Source organism: Balearica regulorum, chromosome 1, assembly GCF_011004875.1.
Source record: "Balearica regulorum gibbericeps isolate bBalReg1 chromosome 1, bBalReg1.pri, whole genome shotgun sequence".
In the NCBI taxonomy this organism is placed as follows: Eukaryota; Metazoa; Chordata; class Aves; order Gruiformes; family Gruidae; genus Balearica; species Balearica regulorum.
Window position 1 is genome coordinate 8,714,427 of NC_046184.1, and position 13,989 is coordinate 8,728,415.

General features: G+C 42.8%; 1 protein-coding gene across 3 annotated transcripts in view; it reads right to left on the minus strand.

Moving 5' to 3' along the window:
* Positions 1–13,989, minus strand: part of LOC104641010 (metabotropic glutamate receptor 3) — a 112,094-nt gene that overhangs the window by 33,697 nt on the left and 64,408 nt on the right. For all 3 annotated transcript variants that reach the window (XM_075770818.1, XM_075770735.1, XM_075770652.1), the window contains one exon: positions 5,538–6,393. In XM_075770818.1, coding sequence (XP_075626933.1) covers positions 5,538–6,393 — 856 coding nt within the window. The remainder of the gene's footprint in view (positions 1–5,537; positions 6,394–13,989) is intronic.

Sequence of the window (13,989 nt, forward strand, 5' to 3'; positions counted from 1 at the left end):
CTCCCAGTCCCTATCTTTGTCTTCTAAGACTTGGGCGGTGTGGCTGGAGCACTTGCCAGTGAAGACTGAGGCAAAAAAGTCATTGAGAACTTCAGTCTTCACCATAGCTGGGGTAACCAGGTCTCCAGTTTCCTTCCCTAAAGGGCCCATATTTTCCCCAGTCTTCCTTTTATCACTGACATACCTATAAAGCTCTTCTTGACGTCCCTGGCCAGATTTAACCCTGTCAGGGCTTTAGTTTTCCTAACTCAATCCCTGGCTGCTTGGGCAGTTTCTCTATATTCCTCCCAGGCTACCTGCCCTTGCTTCCACCCTCTGTAGGATTCCTTTTTGTGTCTGAGTTTGTCCAGGAGCTCCTTGTTCATCCATGCAGGCCTCCTGGTGTTTTTGCCTGACTTCCTCTTTGTTGGGATGCGTTGCTCCTGAGCTTGGAGGAGGTGATCCTTGAATAATAACCTGCTATCTTGGGCCCCTCTTCCTTCCAGGGCTTTGTCTTATGGTACGCTACCAAGCAGGTCCCTGAAGAGGCCAAAGTCTGCTCTCCTGAAGTCCAGGGTAGTGAGCTTGCCGTGCGTCCTCCTCGCTGCCCTGAGGACCTTGAACTCCACCATTTCATGGTCACTGCAGCCAAGGCTGCCCTTGAGCTTCACATTCTTCACCAGCCCCTCCTTGTTAGGGAGAACAAGGTCTAGCATGGCACCTCTCCTTGTTGGCTCCTCTATCACTTAGAGAATGAAGTTATCATGAACACATTCCAGGAACCTCCTGGACGGCTTATGCCCTCCTGTGTTGTCCCTTCAATAGGTATCAGGGTGGTTGAAGCCCTCCATGAGGATCAGGGCTTGTGAATGTGAGGCTGCTCCTATCTGTCTATAGATGGCCTCATCTGCTCAGTCTTCCTGGTTGGGTGGCCTGTAGCAGACCCCCGCTATGATGTCACCTGTCCCTGCCCTCCCTTTAATCCTGACTCACAAGTTCTCAGTCTGGTCCTCATCCATCCCCAGGCAGAGCTCCATGCACTCCAGCTGGTCATTGACACAGAGGGCGACACCGCTTCCTCGTCTGCTCTGCTTGTCCTTCCTAAAGAGCCTGTATCCTTCCATTCCAACACTGTGGTTATAGGAGCCATCACACCACATCTCTGTGATACCAATAAGATCACAGCCAAGCAGGAGTGTGCATGGGTCCAACTCCTCTTGTTTATTCCCCATGCTATATGTGTGTTTGCACAGAGGCATTTGAGTTGGGCCCCCGATGAAGATGACTGACTGGCTGGAGTGGCTGGAATTCCTTTGTGCTGCACTGCAGGTGCTCTTCTGCTGACCTGTGATCCTTGTTCAGGCTCTGGGCATCTATTGCTGGCACTGGCATCAAACTGGTAGGAGTGGGATGGATTGACGTTCCCCTCCCCTGGCAACTTTAGTTTAAAGCCCTCTTCACCAGTCTGTCTTTGTTGTTCTGGCAATTCAAGCTAACAGCCTCTTGAACCAGCATCTCTTTATCAGCAGAAGAGCATCATGATTCAGAACATCAAGTGCTGCACTTGTGCCCTCAGGAGGGAACACAGAGGATAAGAAGATCAAGAAGATGAACCAGCCTATATCTCTTTGAAAGGCCAAACAAGCACTGAGATGGAGTGAGTGTGTTTATCTAGGGGCCAGGCTTTGCATTCTCAGATCCTGCTGCTGGAAGTGGGAATCAGGCATAAGCATCTCTTTTGTTACCGAAAAGATTCAGGATGTCACGGCATTTGTCATATACATCTTACTGACTTGCCAGAAAATTATGTGTTCAGTGAATCTCACAGACAATGAGGAATGAAATTGCACCCTGCCTTCGTGCCACACTGCAGTTCTATGGAGTTATTTCAATTTAATGAAAAACAAGAAATAAGTAGGACCCCAGAGATATTAATGAAATATCTGTCACACAGGATGTCAGTAGCAGTGGCAGCATGACAGTGCACAAATCCTGACTGGTCCTCTACTCCAACCCTGCTGTTAGCTGGTGCCTGAGTATTTCCCTACAGATCCCATTATTGCTGTGCCCGAGAGTCCGACTTCAGGCTTTCAGCTAAATGGCAAGTGAAAATCCTGGTTGCTCTATGCTTCAGCTGTAGTCAATAGCACGGGGCAAATCTTATCTCACGTGGGCTACCTCACGTGGGCTGAACATGTCTGTAAGTGCTGATCCCCTCCATTAACAGTAATCAGAGACTAACCAAAACTAATTCAAGTGTGTAGGGTAAATGTCTAAAATTGTACAGTCCCACACCAGTCATATAGATGCACCCTATCATTTACTCAGACTGGTATGTTTGAAATGCACCATCACCTGTTCCTGGAAGCTGTGAGAATACATTCAGGGCCATTTGTCAGATGTTTTTTTCACGGCAAGCTGCGGGTTTATGCATGCAGGGATCATCTATTTGTACCTCTGCCTTTCAGGAGAGGAGGCGTTGCTTAAATAGCTGTTTGTGTGTGTGTGTGAACATGGTTATCGCTGTTATTCTATTTCTTGCATGATTCCTTTTGGATGTGGATAACTACCTAGGCTAAAGAGGAAAAATAATTCCCAATCATCTGACTTGATTGCAGTGTATCTGATGGGCAGGTAGCTTCCACAGCAACTTCTCTCTGCACTGGGGATACGTTCTCAGATTTGGAGCTGGAAACATGAGAGTATCAAATGTACCATGCAGCAGGGTCCTGAAATTATATTAACAAGACACCCAGAGACTTTCTTCAACCAGAAAAGAGCAAAGGCGAATGCTTGGTCCCATGGAAATCAATGACAAGTCTTGTATGTATTAAAATTTCACACCTTTCTGAAAGGAAGAAGCCATGGGAGATTTGCTGATTCTCTCACTACATAAAAATCACTCATCTGCTTTCAAAAATCACTGACATTAAAACATGAATTCACACTATAATGGAAGAACTGATAACAAAGAAACAGGAGATGAACTAATCATGCTGTAGGCTAGTAGCAATATATATGGAACAAAGCCATTGGAAAAGAACTCGACAGGTTTTTTAATGTTTTAAAATGGAAATGAAAATTAACTGAAACTAAAGCTTTTCAGAGTTTCAAAGATTTCCATTTTGATTTTAAAACAAATTAATTTGGTTCAAAAAAGAGCCTTCTGTTTTCAAAATTGCAAAATGACAGGCTTTGTTGGCTTTTTTTAGCTTGAACAGCTTCAACTTCCAACTCATTAAAAGTATAAAAGATATTTTGGTCAAAATGAAAATGATTTTTTCTAACTGTATCTAAATGAAATTTTTTCTGGAGTTTTGGTCAAAGAAAGTTGTGGTTATTTTGATATTATGTCTAAATGCTGAGTGGGAAAATGCTTAGGTGCTTGAAAAATCTCTGCACGATAGAAAAACAATTAGGAGTCATGTACTGGAACCAAGACTGTTAGTTACAGACAAAAGCTGGACTCTATTACGAGTGTATACATTTAAGCCCATAAAAATACCTGGAGTATCAGAAAAAGTTTAAAAATAATTGAAGTTTAAGTTATTGAAGTGCTTACTCGTTTGGGTAGGTTGTTACTGTCCTGAAGTGTCTCCCTGACAGGGGCAGAAGCACATTGCACATCACTGCCACCCCTTGTGATCAGTATGCCAGGACCCAGCTTCTGTGAAGTGCTGTGCTCCTAAAACCATTTGATTTCAACACTTTGAAGACATTCAAGTATCTCTGAGAATAAGTGTAGGCAAACAAGAAAATAATTTCAATGTATTAAGTGCTGTATGGAGAGGGAGGAGAAATGACGGTTCTTATTTTCCATAGCTCTAAAGACTAAAAGGTTGTTCCATTCTGTCTTGTGCTGCTTGTGAAATTAGTAAATAAATCAAATGCAATTACAGCATGACATATGATACGTATATGTTGTCTGTGCATCTGTATATGTCATGGTATGTGACTATGCTTACTAATGCAGCAGTTTTTAGGAGGAGACCAAACGACATGATGCATGCAAGCGTCATGTTGCTCAGACCAGACATACGGCTTCAGCTGCATTGCATGCAGCACTCAGATGAGGGTTTTGAAGTATCTCAACTTCCAGATGCTCTCATATTATTTTTTCTTTGTGACTGAATCTGTATTACTAGAGCATGTCCAAGATCCTGGGTCCTCCTGAGAGATGAATTCAGATGCAGCAACTGACCAGTCCCATCCGCCCCTTCTTGATTTCCATGGTAAAGAAATCCAGGCATGTGGTCTGCAAGAATTCCTGATGTGCTCTAAACAAGTCAGCTAGTCAGCTAGAAGAACACTGGGAGACCTAAGGAGTTCTGCAGCATGTGCTAGGAGTTACGCCTACAAGTTCCCAAGAAAATGGAGTACTTGTCTACACCAGCCATACCCCACTGAGACTGAGAGAAGCACTAGGGATGTGGCTGGCAGTATCTCGAGGTGGTCTGAATCAAGAGCAGAGAAGACCTTTAAAGGAGGGAAAAGTTCACGCTCCAATCAGACAGTTTCATAGTTTCCAGTGCTAGTCATGGTATGCTATTATTGAGGGTCTCTTGGGACTGAGCATGTTGTATCATACACGTATTCACCCTTCAATTCTTCTTGGAGCTAGTTCTTAGACAAAGCACAGCATGTTTCCTTACTATCAACTCGGTCAGCTGAGAATAGCAGTTTAATAATACATAGAAATGCAAGGTCAACCTAGATGTTTCAGGAGAAAGTTAGACATGTAACGACAAAAAGACATGATGCTCTACACTTTACTTGTTTCCTCTGTAGATCTGTTTAGCTTTGCTATGGTGTTATATTAATAACAAACCTAAGCTCAGTCTAATGTGATGGCAAAACCACAGAGATGTTATGTGCTGCACAGCCAGTCCCCATGAAGTTTGCTTATATCATTGACAGATCATCCAGTCTCTCTCCACAAGCCTCCTGCACATGTTTAATCCAGCTTTTTATACTTTGTCATCAAGCCTAAAGATCTGTAACATAGGTAATGGCACTATCCCATGTATTTAAATATTCTATACTGATCTGGTTGTATGGCAGGAATTATTGCTTTACTATTGCAAGGACATTAGCCATTGACCGGGTCCAGCTATAATGTAAATTCATTAAAAAAAATGAGGAAGAGAAGGCCAAGTTTTGGCAGTGACATAGCAGGCGATTGCCTAGTGTAGCAGGTGGTGAAATGACCACTGGCCTCCAGACATGCCCAGCTGAAGCCAAACTGGCTGTGAATGAAGTGGAAAGTTGGTGTGTGGAAGTAGGCAACATTTCCAAGACCAGCTGTTGCCAGCTCAACCTCTTCCTTCTGCTGGAAACAGGAGGAGCATCAAGCTTGGTTTTTTTAGGGTTTTCACCATGCTCCCTGTCCCTCTCCATCTTTCTCCCTTCCTGCGTCAGGAGTGGCCTTGCCCGGGTATCACCCTGGTCTGAACTTTGATAATAGGTGCTACTGGGAATTCATCTGGCTCTTACTGTGACTGATGAAGATTTCATTAATTACAGTGACATTCTGTATGTACCAAAAAAGAAGTTATTACCTGTAAAGTTTACTTTCAGGAGATAATCTTTGTACAGCTTCCTTCCATCCAGATGCTTCATGGCATCACAGAGTTTGGTGGTGTTTGGACACAGAGTCCGCTGCATTTTATGCAAGGCATGGGCCATTGCATACACAGCATTCACAACAAACATGATCTTGGATTCTTGCTCGTAGTTGGAACTGTTGATGGTGAAGTGCTTGTCACAAGCCTTTTTATGTGGTTTTCGGTTCTGGAGATTACACTGGAATTTTTGCTCCCAGAAGTCCTTGAACCAGGGATTGCGTCTGTTATTGTAGGGGCTGAGGCTTTGGAAATACCTGTCAAACTCTTTAACTGGATGGGAAGCAAGTTCCAAGGTTATTGCCCCAGAAGCTATGTGCTCATTGCCCTTGACAATACTCTCTTGAGCTCCCCATCCATCACTGGCAATCCAGGTAAAGGAAACGTTGAAGCGGTTGGCAGCTGCAATGAGCTCCCGAGAGTCATCACCTCTCATGAAGAGCACCACCACTCTGGCATTGGGTTTCTGGAGCAGCTCTCTGATCACGCCATCGTAGGACTTCCTGATGTTGGACCTGCCCACTTTCTCGGAGGTGGCTATGCAGATGTTGCGGAGGCGAGCTTCCTGCTCAAAGGCTTCGATCCCTGTCTCCCCATAGTCTCCCTCTGAAGCAACTGTTGACACATAAGTCCAGTTGAAGTACCGTAAGATTTCAGCCATTGCTTTTGCTTGGTAAAAGTCAGGGGGCACTGTCCGCGCAAAATAGTCATAGCGGGATTTGTCACTCAGCTTGGCACTGGTGGAGGCATAGCTTATCTGGGGGATCTGGAAGAGTCTCAGCAAATTTGCCACCTAGAGAGAAAGAGGAGAACATAGATTTTTAAAGGGTGGTATTTATAAAGCTGAACAGAAAAATCTAGGGAAAGGCATAACCATATTTTTTAATAGAAGATGTTCTGACAATCACAGATTAAGGGTGTTGATAGAGGATGTTGATAACATACTCCAGTGAGAGCAGTGCACTGTCCATATGCAGAATAGCTGTTCTGTTGCCCAGTTAATTCCCAGAGGAATTCCCAGTCCCCTATTGGGACTGTAATGGACCTTTTATTTCTGTCAAACTGAGTCTGTTTAAACCAACAGAGAATTTGACACAAATGGACAATATAGTTCAGTCTCAGCCTGTGCTCCTTGCTAGGGTGTGGGGACTGGCTTGCCTTTCCTGCTCATAGTGTGATTCATCTTCTCCAAGACTCATTGTATTTGATAACCAAGTGCACTAATAAGAGATAAATTTCTCTTTTATGCAAATATCACAGATGTACATGTACAGGCCTCTCACATAACTTTCTGACCCCACTTGTTCAAGCTCTGAGTTTCCATCTCTCCTAGCTTTACCCATTTAAACCCTTTTTTCTGAACTGTTTTGACTGCAGTTCTCCTGAGATGGCATGTGTTGCATGTTAGTACTCTTCAAGTGCTGCACAATGTCATGTTGACCTACAGTTTTTCATAAATAATAAAAACTTCTAATACTCTCTAATTGCCCTTCTGTGATTTATGTTGTCTAAAGTCCTGGGGTTTGTAGGGTTTTTTTCATGCGTTGCTATGTCCCTTGCTTAAATATTCCAAATCTACTCTTGGTAGTAAGAATGTTCTTGGTTTGGCTATTCCAGAACATTTCTTGCAGAACTGTGTAGGCTGGAATTGCTATTTTTGTCTCAGTTTATTCTAGCAGGAATTATTTTAGTTGAACTAAACCACAATAAGGATATCCACACACATCATTCTGCATTCTCCCCCCTCCCAAACTAACTAAAAAGTAAGTTTTCTAGCTAAAGCAGTACTATTCAGTGTGTAGTCAAGCCTTCAGCTCACAGAAAGATACTCCTAACAAATATAGCAGCTTTTCTATTGCTTTTGGAGTGGTTGGGGGGTTTTTTTGGTGATTTTTTTGTTTTTTTCTTTTAGTCTAAGCAACAAAAGTATCCATACGCTGGGAAACAGAACTACACCTTCATTTCACAAGGGGGCCCCGAGCCTTGGAGGTCACTATACTTCTAAGGTCCCTGCAAACTGCCTGCAGTTCTGCTTCCTGTGCCACAGGGAGAAGAAAGTTTTCCTGTGGCAATGCTCTTTGCTCTAACGCTGTTCACTGCAAAGCTGTCCAGATGGTAGGTTTTTCATAGGCCAAAAATTAACGAATTTAAGAAAGTCTGATTAATCATAGAGGATAGTGACCCAATCATCCCCGAGAACTGTGACTGATCATGGAGCTCAGTGAAGTTGTATCTGTTATTAATTCAGATCAGGACACTCTTCTGGAAATTCTGACATTGGGGATGTCCTGCAATATTCTAACATCTTGATTTTAGGGACTAATTTTTCAAAAGAGCTCAGGTCTCAGGCTCTTAGCTGATGCAGCCAGTTCCAGAACAGACCCATTTTCTAAACGTTTCCGTGCTGATCTGAACATCTGATTCTGAAAATCAGATCCTGATAAAATGAGCTACAAGATAAAGGCACGGCTAACAGGTTATGTCTATTCTGCAGCGGCTCAGTGTAGTAGAGGACAGTGCAATGTGAACCAGTTATGTGCACTGAGATTGAACCACCTGAGGCACACCTACACCGCAGCTCCACGCTGCTTTGGGATGTGTGCTACAGCTTCAGAATTGCAGTGCAGATCCAGCTTTTGCTAAGTGAAATAATCTGTTTTGGCAAAGCTCCAGGCAGCAATTTAGTCAAGCCACGGTGCATGCAATTAGAGCTTGAAATCCATATGTTGGCACTTAAATAGCAGTAGCAGCCTGGTTTTTTTTTTTGGTTTTTTTTGTTTTTTTTCTGTCAAAACCAGTGGGTTTTGCAGATGCTTAGCACCTTTGAAAATAAGTCTGGATGTTCTTTGCTGCAACCCTAAAACAATCACTTTGCACGGCTTGCTGCACGATGGGAAACCTTTACTTCCAGTGTGATGGGAAACCTTTATTTGCCCTCACACTGCCGGGTTTATTAGTGTAGCCACTGTCCTGTGCTAAAGTGACCACTTCCCAAGCAAACCTGGCTCTCACCCCGCTCCTGCGATGGTGAGTGATTCATAAGGAGCTGCCCAACATAAGCATGACAGAAAGTCCAGTGTGAGCCACGTCCCTCCGTAGGGACATGCTGTACCAGCAAACCCTGCAAATGGAGTGGCCAGAGCAGTGCCAGAGGAGACTGATGTCCCTCTCACAGCATTGTAGCCACATCTGTCACTTCTACTTCTCTGTACATCAGGGACAGTACAAATACTTGTGGGAAATCGCCACTCTGGATTATGACACTGAAAATGGCTTCCTAATAACTTCTTGCAAGAAGCAGTGAATTAAGGACAGCTATCAAACATGTGAATCTGGTTTCTGAGTATACAGATATAAGGAAGAAATTTTTTATGATGAGGGTGGTGAAACACTGGCACAGGTTGCCCAGAGAAGCCGTGGATGCCCCATCCCTGGAAACGTTCAAGGCCAGGTTGGATGGGGCTCTAGGCAACCTGATCTAGTTGAAGATGTCTCTGCCCTTGGCAGGGGGGTTGGACCAGATGAGCTTTAAAGGTCTTTCCAACCCAAACCAGTCTGTGATTCTATAATACTATGATTCTATATTTCTGGCCATTAAAGAGTCCTGATGATAGGTGGGCTCAGGTTGATAACACCTATATGTCTCAGAAGCTCATATATGGATTTACTGAATCCCATAAAGCTTTTTGCATATCTTCTGTAGGATTTTCTTTGCTGGCGGTAGGATTTATTCTGATGTTTTTGGTTAAAATTTCCCTTTTTAACAGCTCAGAGTCTGTTACATGGGTTGCCTGAATGTCTACAGAGCTAGGGAGCACAGAAAACACTTCAGAAAAAAAAATCTCAGAAGTGTTAGAACAGATAGGGTTTCTTCAACAAAATACACAAGTGTGTATGACACATTTGTTGGACAGAGGAGGCCCCTTGTTAGATGACAGTGCTCTCTGCACTTCTAAAATTTTACCATGCGAGAATCTCATAGCACTTAGCACGGCTTAATGAATCTAATTTCACAGAGCTCCTTTGAGACAGGCAAGAGCTCCTGTGGCTGTTTTGAACAGACAGTAAATTCGTCTGCAGAGCAGAATGGGGCTGAGGTAAAGGAGGTTTGTCTCCATTGAGAAACTGGAGAAATCCCTGTCTTTCTGAACTGCAACCTGTCCTAAGGAAAATTCAGTTGCTGCCTTTCATTACCTGAAAGAGTCATTCTATTCATGAGGATAAGTTGCTTGTCCAGATTCCTACAGCAAGACCATGGCAAAAACATGTCCCAAGGATTTCCTATTGTCTGGATCATTGCTATAACCCAGGAGCTGAACTTTTGTTTTGAAGAAATGTGTGCTTCTGCCAGTGTATGCTGTATCTAGTTCCTAAATTATGGTAATCTACAGTGTGGGATTTTTATTATTGGACAGCTGTAGGTCAAACTACAGTAAAGCATTTGCTCCAATTAAAAATTTATTTTCTTACTTTAATTTTTATTTTTTAATAAATCTAAAAATATTTTACCAAAATTTTGGAAGAAAGTTTCATTTTAGAAAGGCAGGAAAGAAACATTGGTTCTGAATGGGCTGGAGTGTGGGTGTGTGATAAGTGGTGAGCATAAACCTAATGGAAAGAATAAATGAGGTACCTGTCTCTAGTCATCTGCCCACACTGGCCTGTACACCCTTCCCATGCTCCCAGCTCCTGGCTTGCACATTTTATGTCAAATTAGAACTTCCTTTCTTTCAATTTATAACCATTTTCTTCCATCTCCTTGTCATGTGTCTCAGTAAAAACCTTAGTTCTGTCTTCTTGAGAACCAACTGAAAAGCTGATATTAGGTTCCCATCAAATCTTATCTTCTCCAGGTTAAACTCACCCACTTCCTTCAATATTTTCTTGTAGGGTGTGTATGCCTGTATTTTTTTAATCTTTCTTTTATTTGAGGACCCAAAGCTGGACATAGTATTCCAGATGTAGTCCAATGATAATAGAATAAAGGGAAATAATAATTTCTGTGTATCTACTGGATATGTTGCTGTAGGAACAGCCCAGGATGCTCAGAGTCTGCAGTGCTGCCAGATTGCATCGTTGGCAGTACATACGAGCAATACTGAAGAGACAGGCTCCACCATCAGTTTCCCTGTCCTCTTGGGATTCAGTAGGCTCAAAGGCACAGCTCTTACCTTGGGGACAGGGTCACCCAGTGTGACTCAGTTTGGGCACTTCTGACATACTCACGTGGTTTGGGAGTATTTGGGAGGGGGAGATGTCGGTAATGTAAATGCAGCTGCTCAGCTCAGATCAAAGTAAATGCTTCACTCCAAACTCTGATTTGTTTTCTAAGGGAAATTAGGAGCTTAAGTTCCTTACTGGTTCCAGAGTTGAAACACCTCTATCAGCCTGGAATGTCTTCTCTCCATTCCCCTTTTTAAAACTGTGGGTGTCATGTCTGGGGTATTATAATAATATATGGAAGACAGTCTCTACACGGGGGCTATGTCACCACCTGCAACAAAAAATTCCCCTTTGGATTCTGCTGGACATCAGGCTCTAACCCCAGGAATGCATCGGCCATGCCGACATCCCAGCCCTTTCACTTGTTAAAGGTCATTGTGAGGAACTAAGCCAGAAGCAGTGAAGTTATTTAGGAGTCCCAGCCTGGCTTGTATTCCTGTGTAATCTGACATATTGCAGGACTGAAGCAGTAGTTTCCATCAGCTTTCTCTCTCTTTGGTATTAAGAGGGCTGTTTACTAGTTGGTGAGTGTTCCTTAAATAAATTCCTTCCAAAAGGTAACTCAGGAAAAAAACAATGAATTACCAAACAAATAAAAATGTCTGGGAGTTTTTGTTAGCAGGGGGAGGGAGAAGACAACATTGTTTTTAGCCTTGCTCTTCTCCTGAAAATTTTGGCAATGAAGCTGGAAAAATATAGCTGAATATTTGCGGCAGACTCAATAGCTGTCACATCCAGAGAAGCAGTGTTTGAACAGTGAAATAATTGCATCTGTGAAATGAACATCAGAAATAGGGAATACTGTCAGAATAACATCTAAGATTTCGGCGGAGGACCCGGGAATTTCTTTTTATATGTGTGTCCTGTGTAATCAAAAATAAACTGAGAAGAAAAATGTTGCACTCTGAGAGAAGAATTGTTTGGAAATCTTTTTTTTTTTTCCCTGCAGGGGATAGCACAGTGAGCTGTCGCATATGCACTCTCTCTCCCTACAGCACTAACTGTTGAAGTGACGTAAGCTAAGCACTAAGTCGGCACACTGAGAAGAGACCTGTGCAGAAGACCTGGCTTTACACATGAGGAATGTGACTCTTCTGACACTTGGTAAACCTGACAGTGAGTGACTCATGTCACATTTACCCATTATGAGAAAAGGGACTAAATCTGGGGTTGATGATTCCAAAAGCATGAAATAGCCTCTGGAATTGAAAGAGCTATCATTGATAAATGTGGTTATTTGAGATTCATTAACTGCTGCATAAGTCCTAGTCAGAAGGGACAGAATGAACATGGGTGATGTCAAGATGTCCCTAACTAGTTCCTATTCTTGGCCACTTTCTCTTGCAGTTACATCCTTTCCCACTTGTAACACGGTAGGGCTCCTTCCTTCTTACCTGTGATCTCACGGATTATTTACCCATCCCTGTAAAATCATATAATCTCCCTTTGGCAAAAAGAGAAAATGCTTACAGTGGGGAAAAAAAAATAAAAAATCCCAAACAAAAAAACCCTGCAAAGGAATCAGTTACCTTGGGATTTTCAAAGAAGCCAGCCAGAGGGAGGTATGCACATTTCTTTGAAATCTCTAGGAAAGACACGTCCAGTGCTGTTTGGGCACTTTGAAAATCTCAACCTAGTGGCTGTTCAGTTTCTGAGTGTGGAATAGAAACAAAAAGAGGAAAAACCAGCAAGAATCCGGCTGAGAGGTAGCGGAGGGAGAGAAAGAACAGAGATGAAAGAGGGAAAGAATTTAAAGGAGGCACCAGGAAATCATCGAGTGCATGTGTGGCTTAAATGCTAGCGATAGATGGCCCAGCTCGAAGAACAGATCTTTTAATAAGGATCTGGTTTAATTTTACAACCACAAAATCACCAGAGGCTGTTGTTGCACAGTTGAATGCAAAGCTCCTCTACAAGCACAGCACAAATGGTATATGTGCTCTGTGGTCCCCGATGAAGCCCTGCAGCCCCCCACACGTGTCTCCTGCCTGTATCCCCACTGGGTCCATGCACAGGGGGACAGAGCCCCATGTTATGGGGAATTTTTTTTTTTTATTTTTTTTTTTTTTGCATGTAGCTCTTGTAAGGATTTTGCACTATTTTCAGTGGTTATGGAAGTCACAAGCTGGTGTTAAGATTCATTGGTTGAAAGATGGTTTATCCTTGGAAGAAGGAAATTGGAGGTGATTATTTTTCAGGTTCCATGAGCCCTTGGCAGACTTGTGTGGCTAAGGAAAAACGACAGCCCAGGAAAGACTGCCAGCAAATGAGTACATATTCTGAATTTCATGCCAGATGGTCACTCACTTAGGAGAGAGGCGTTAGCTTTTGTCATAGCAGTAATGTACCTTTAAATCTTCTCCAGTGGTTTTGCTGCAGTTTACTTGAGACACAACAAGGAGTTCAAGAGAAGACAGCTGGGTAGTGGTTTCTATTCTGCCGTTTTTTCTGAATGAGGCTCTAACTTGTGAATAACTTTCATGACCGTGATCTGGAGGTCTTGTGGGTTGGTAGCATAAAGGAAACTTTACACAGGGCTAAAGCCCTATATCAACATGCATATAGTGGATATGGAAATGCAAAGCCCGGCCCATCTAAGGGAATATCTTAATGTTTCTAAGAGACCTGACTGCAGGGAATGGACCCCACTCTTCAGAAGATTGGTCCAGTTTTCCGAAACAGAGAAGAACAAAGCCAGCACTTGAATAGTTGTATTCCTGCTTACACGTGCATATTCCTGACAGAGCCGACCTGAGTACTTCAAACATGGCATTTGGATTACCTATGCAAGTGCTCCTCTGTGCAAATGAAAAATGCTTTATTCTTATCCTTTTTACAATGTCATTGAACACCTCCAAGGAAAACATGTTTGAAATTTCTGTTGTAAACTAGGAAAGAGTAGATAATCTGGCTCAATTGAAAAGCCATGAATCCAAAATAAAATCCCTGAAAGTTTGGAGAATTCATCTTCTGATCCTAGATTAAGCTCAGGTCAGAATTTTATTTCATGAAAACAGCTTTTTTTACATGAGCTGTTCTGCTGACTGAGAATCCTGGCTTGGGTTTTGAGGGATCAAATGCTGTGCAGATTGGGCTTACTGCTAATTTAAACACAACATCTAAAACCTAATTATCCAGATCATCATTAACGATAATAGCCTAGTCT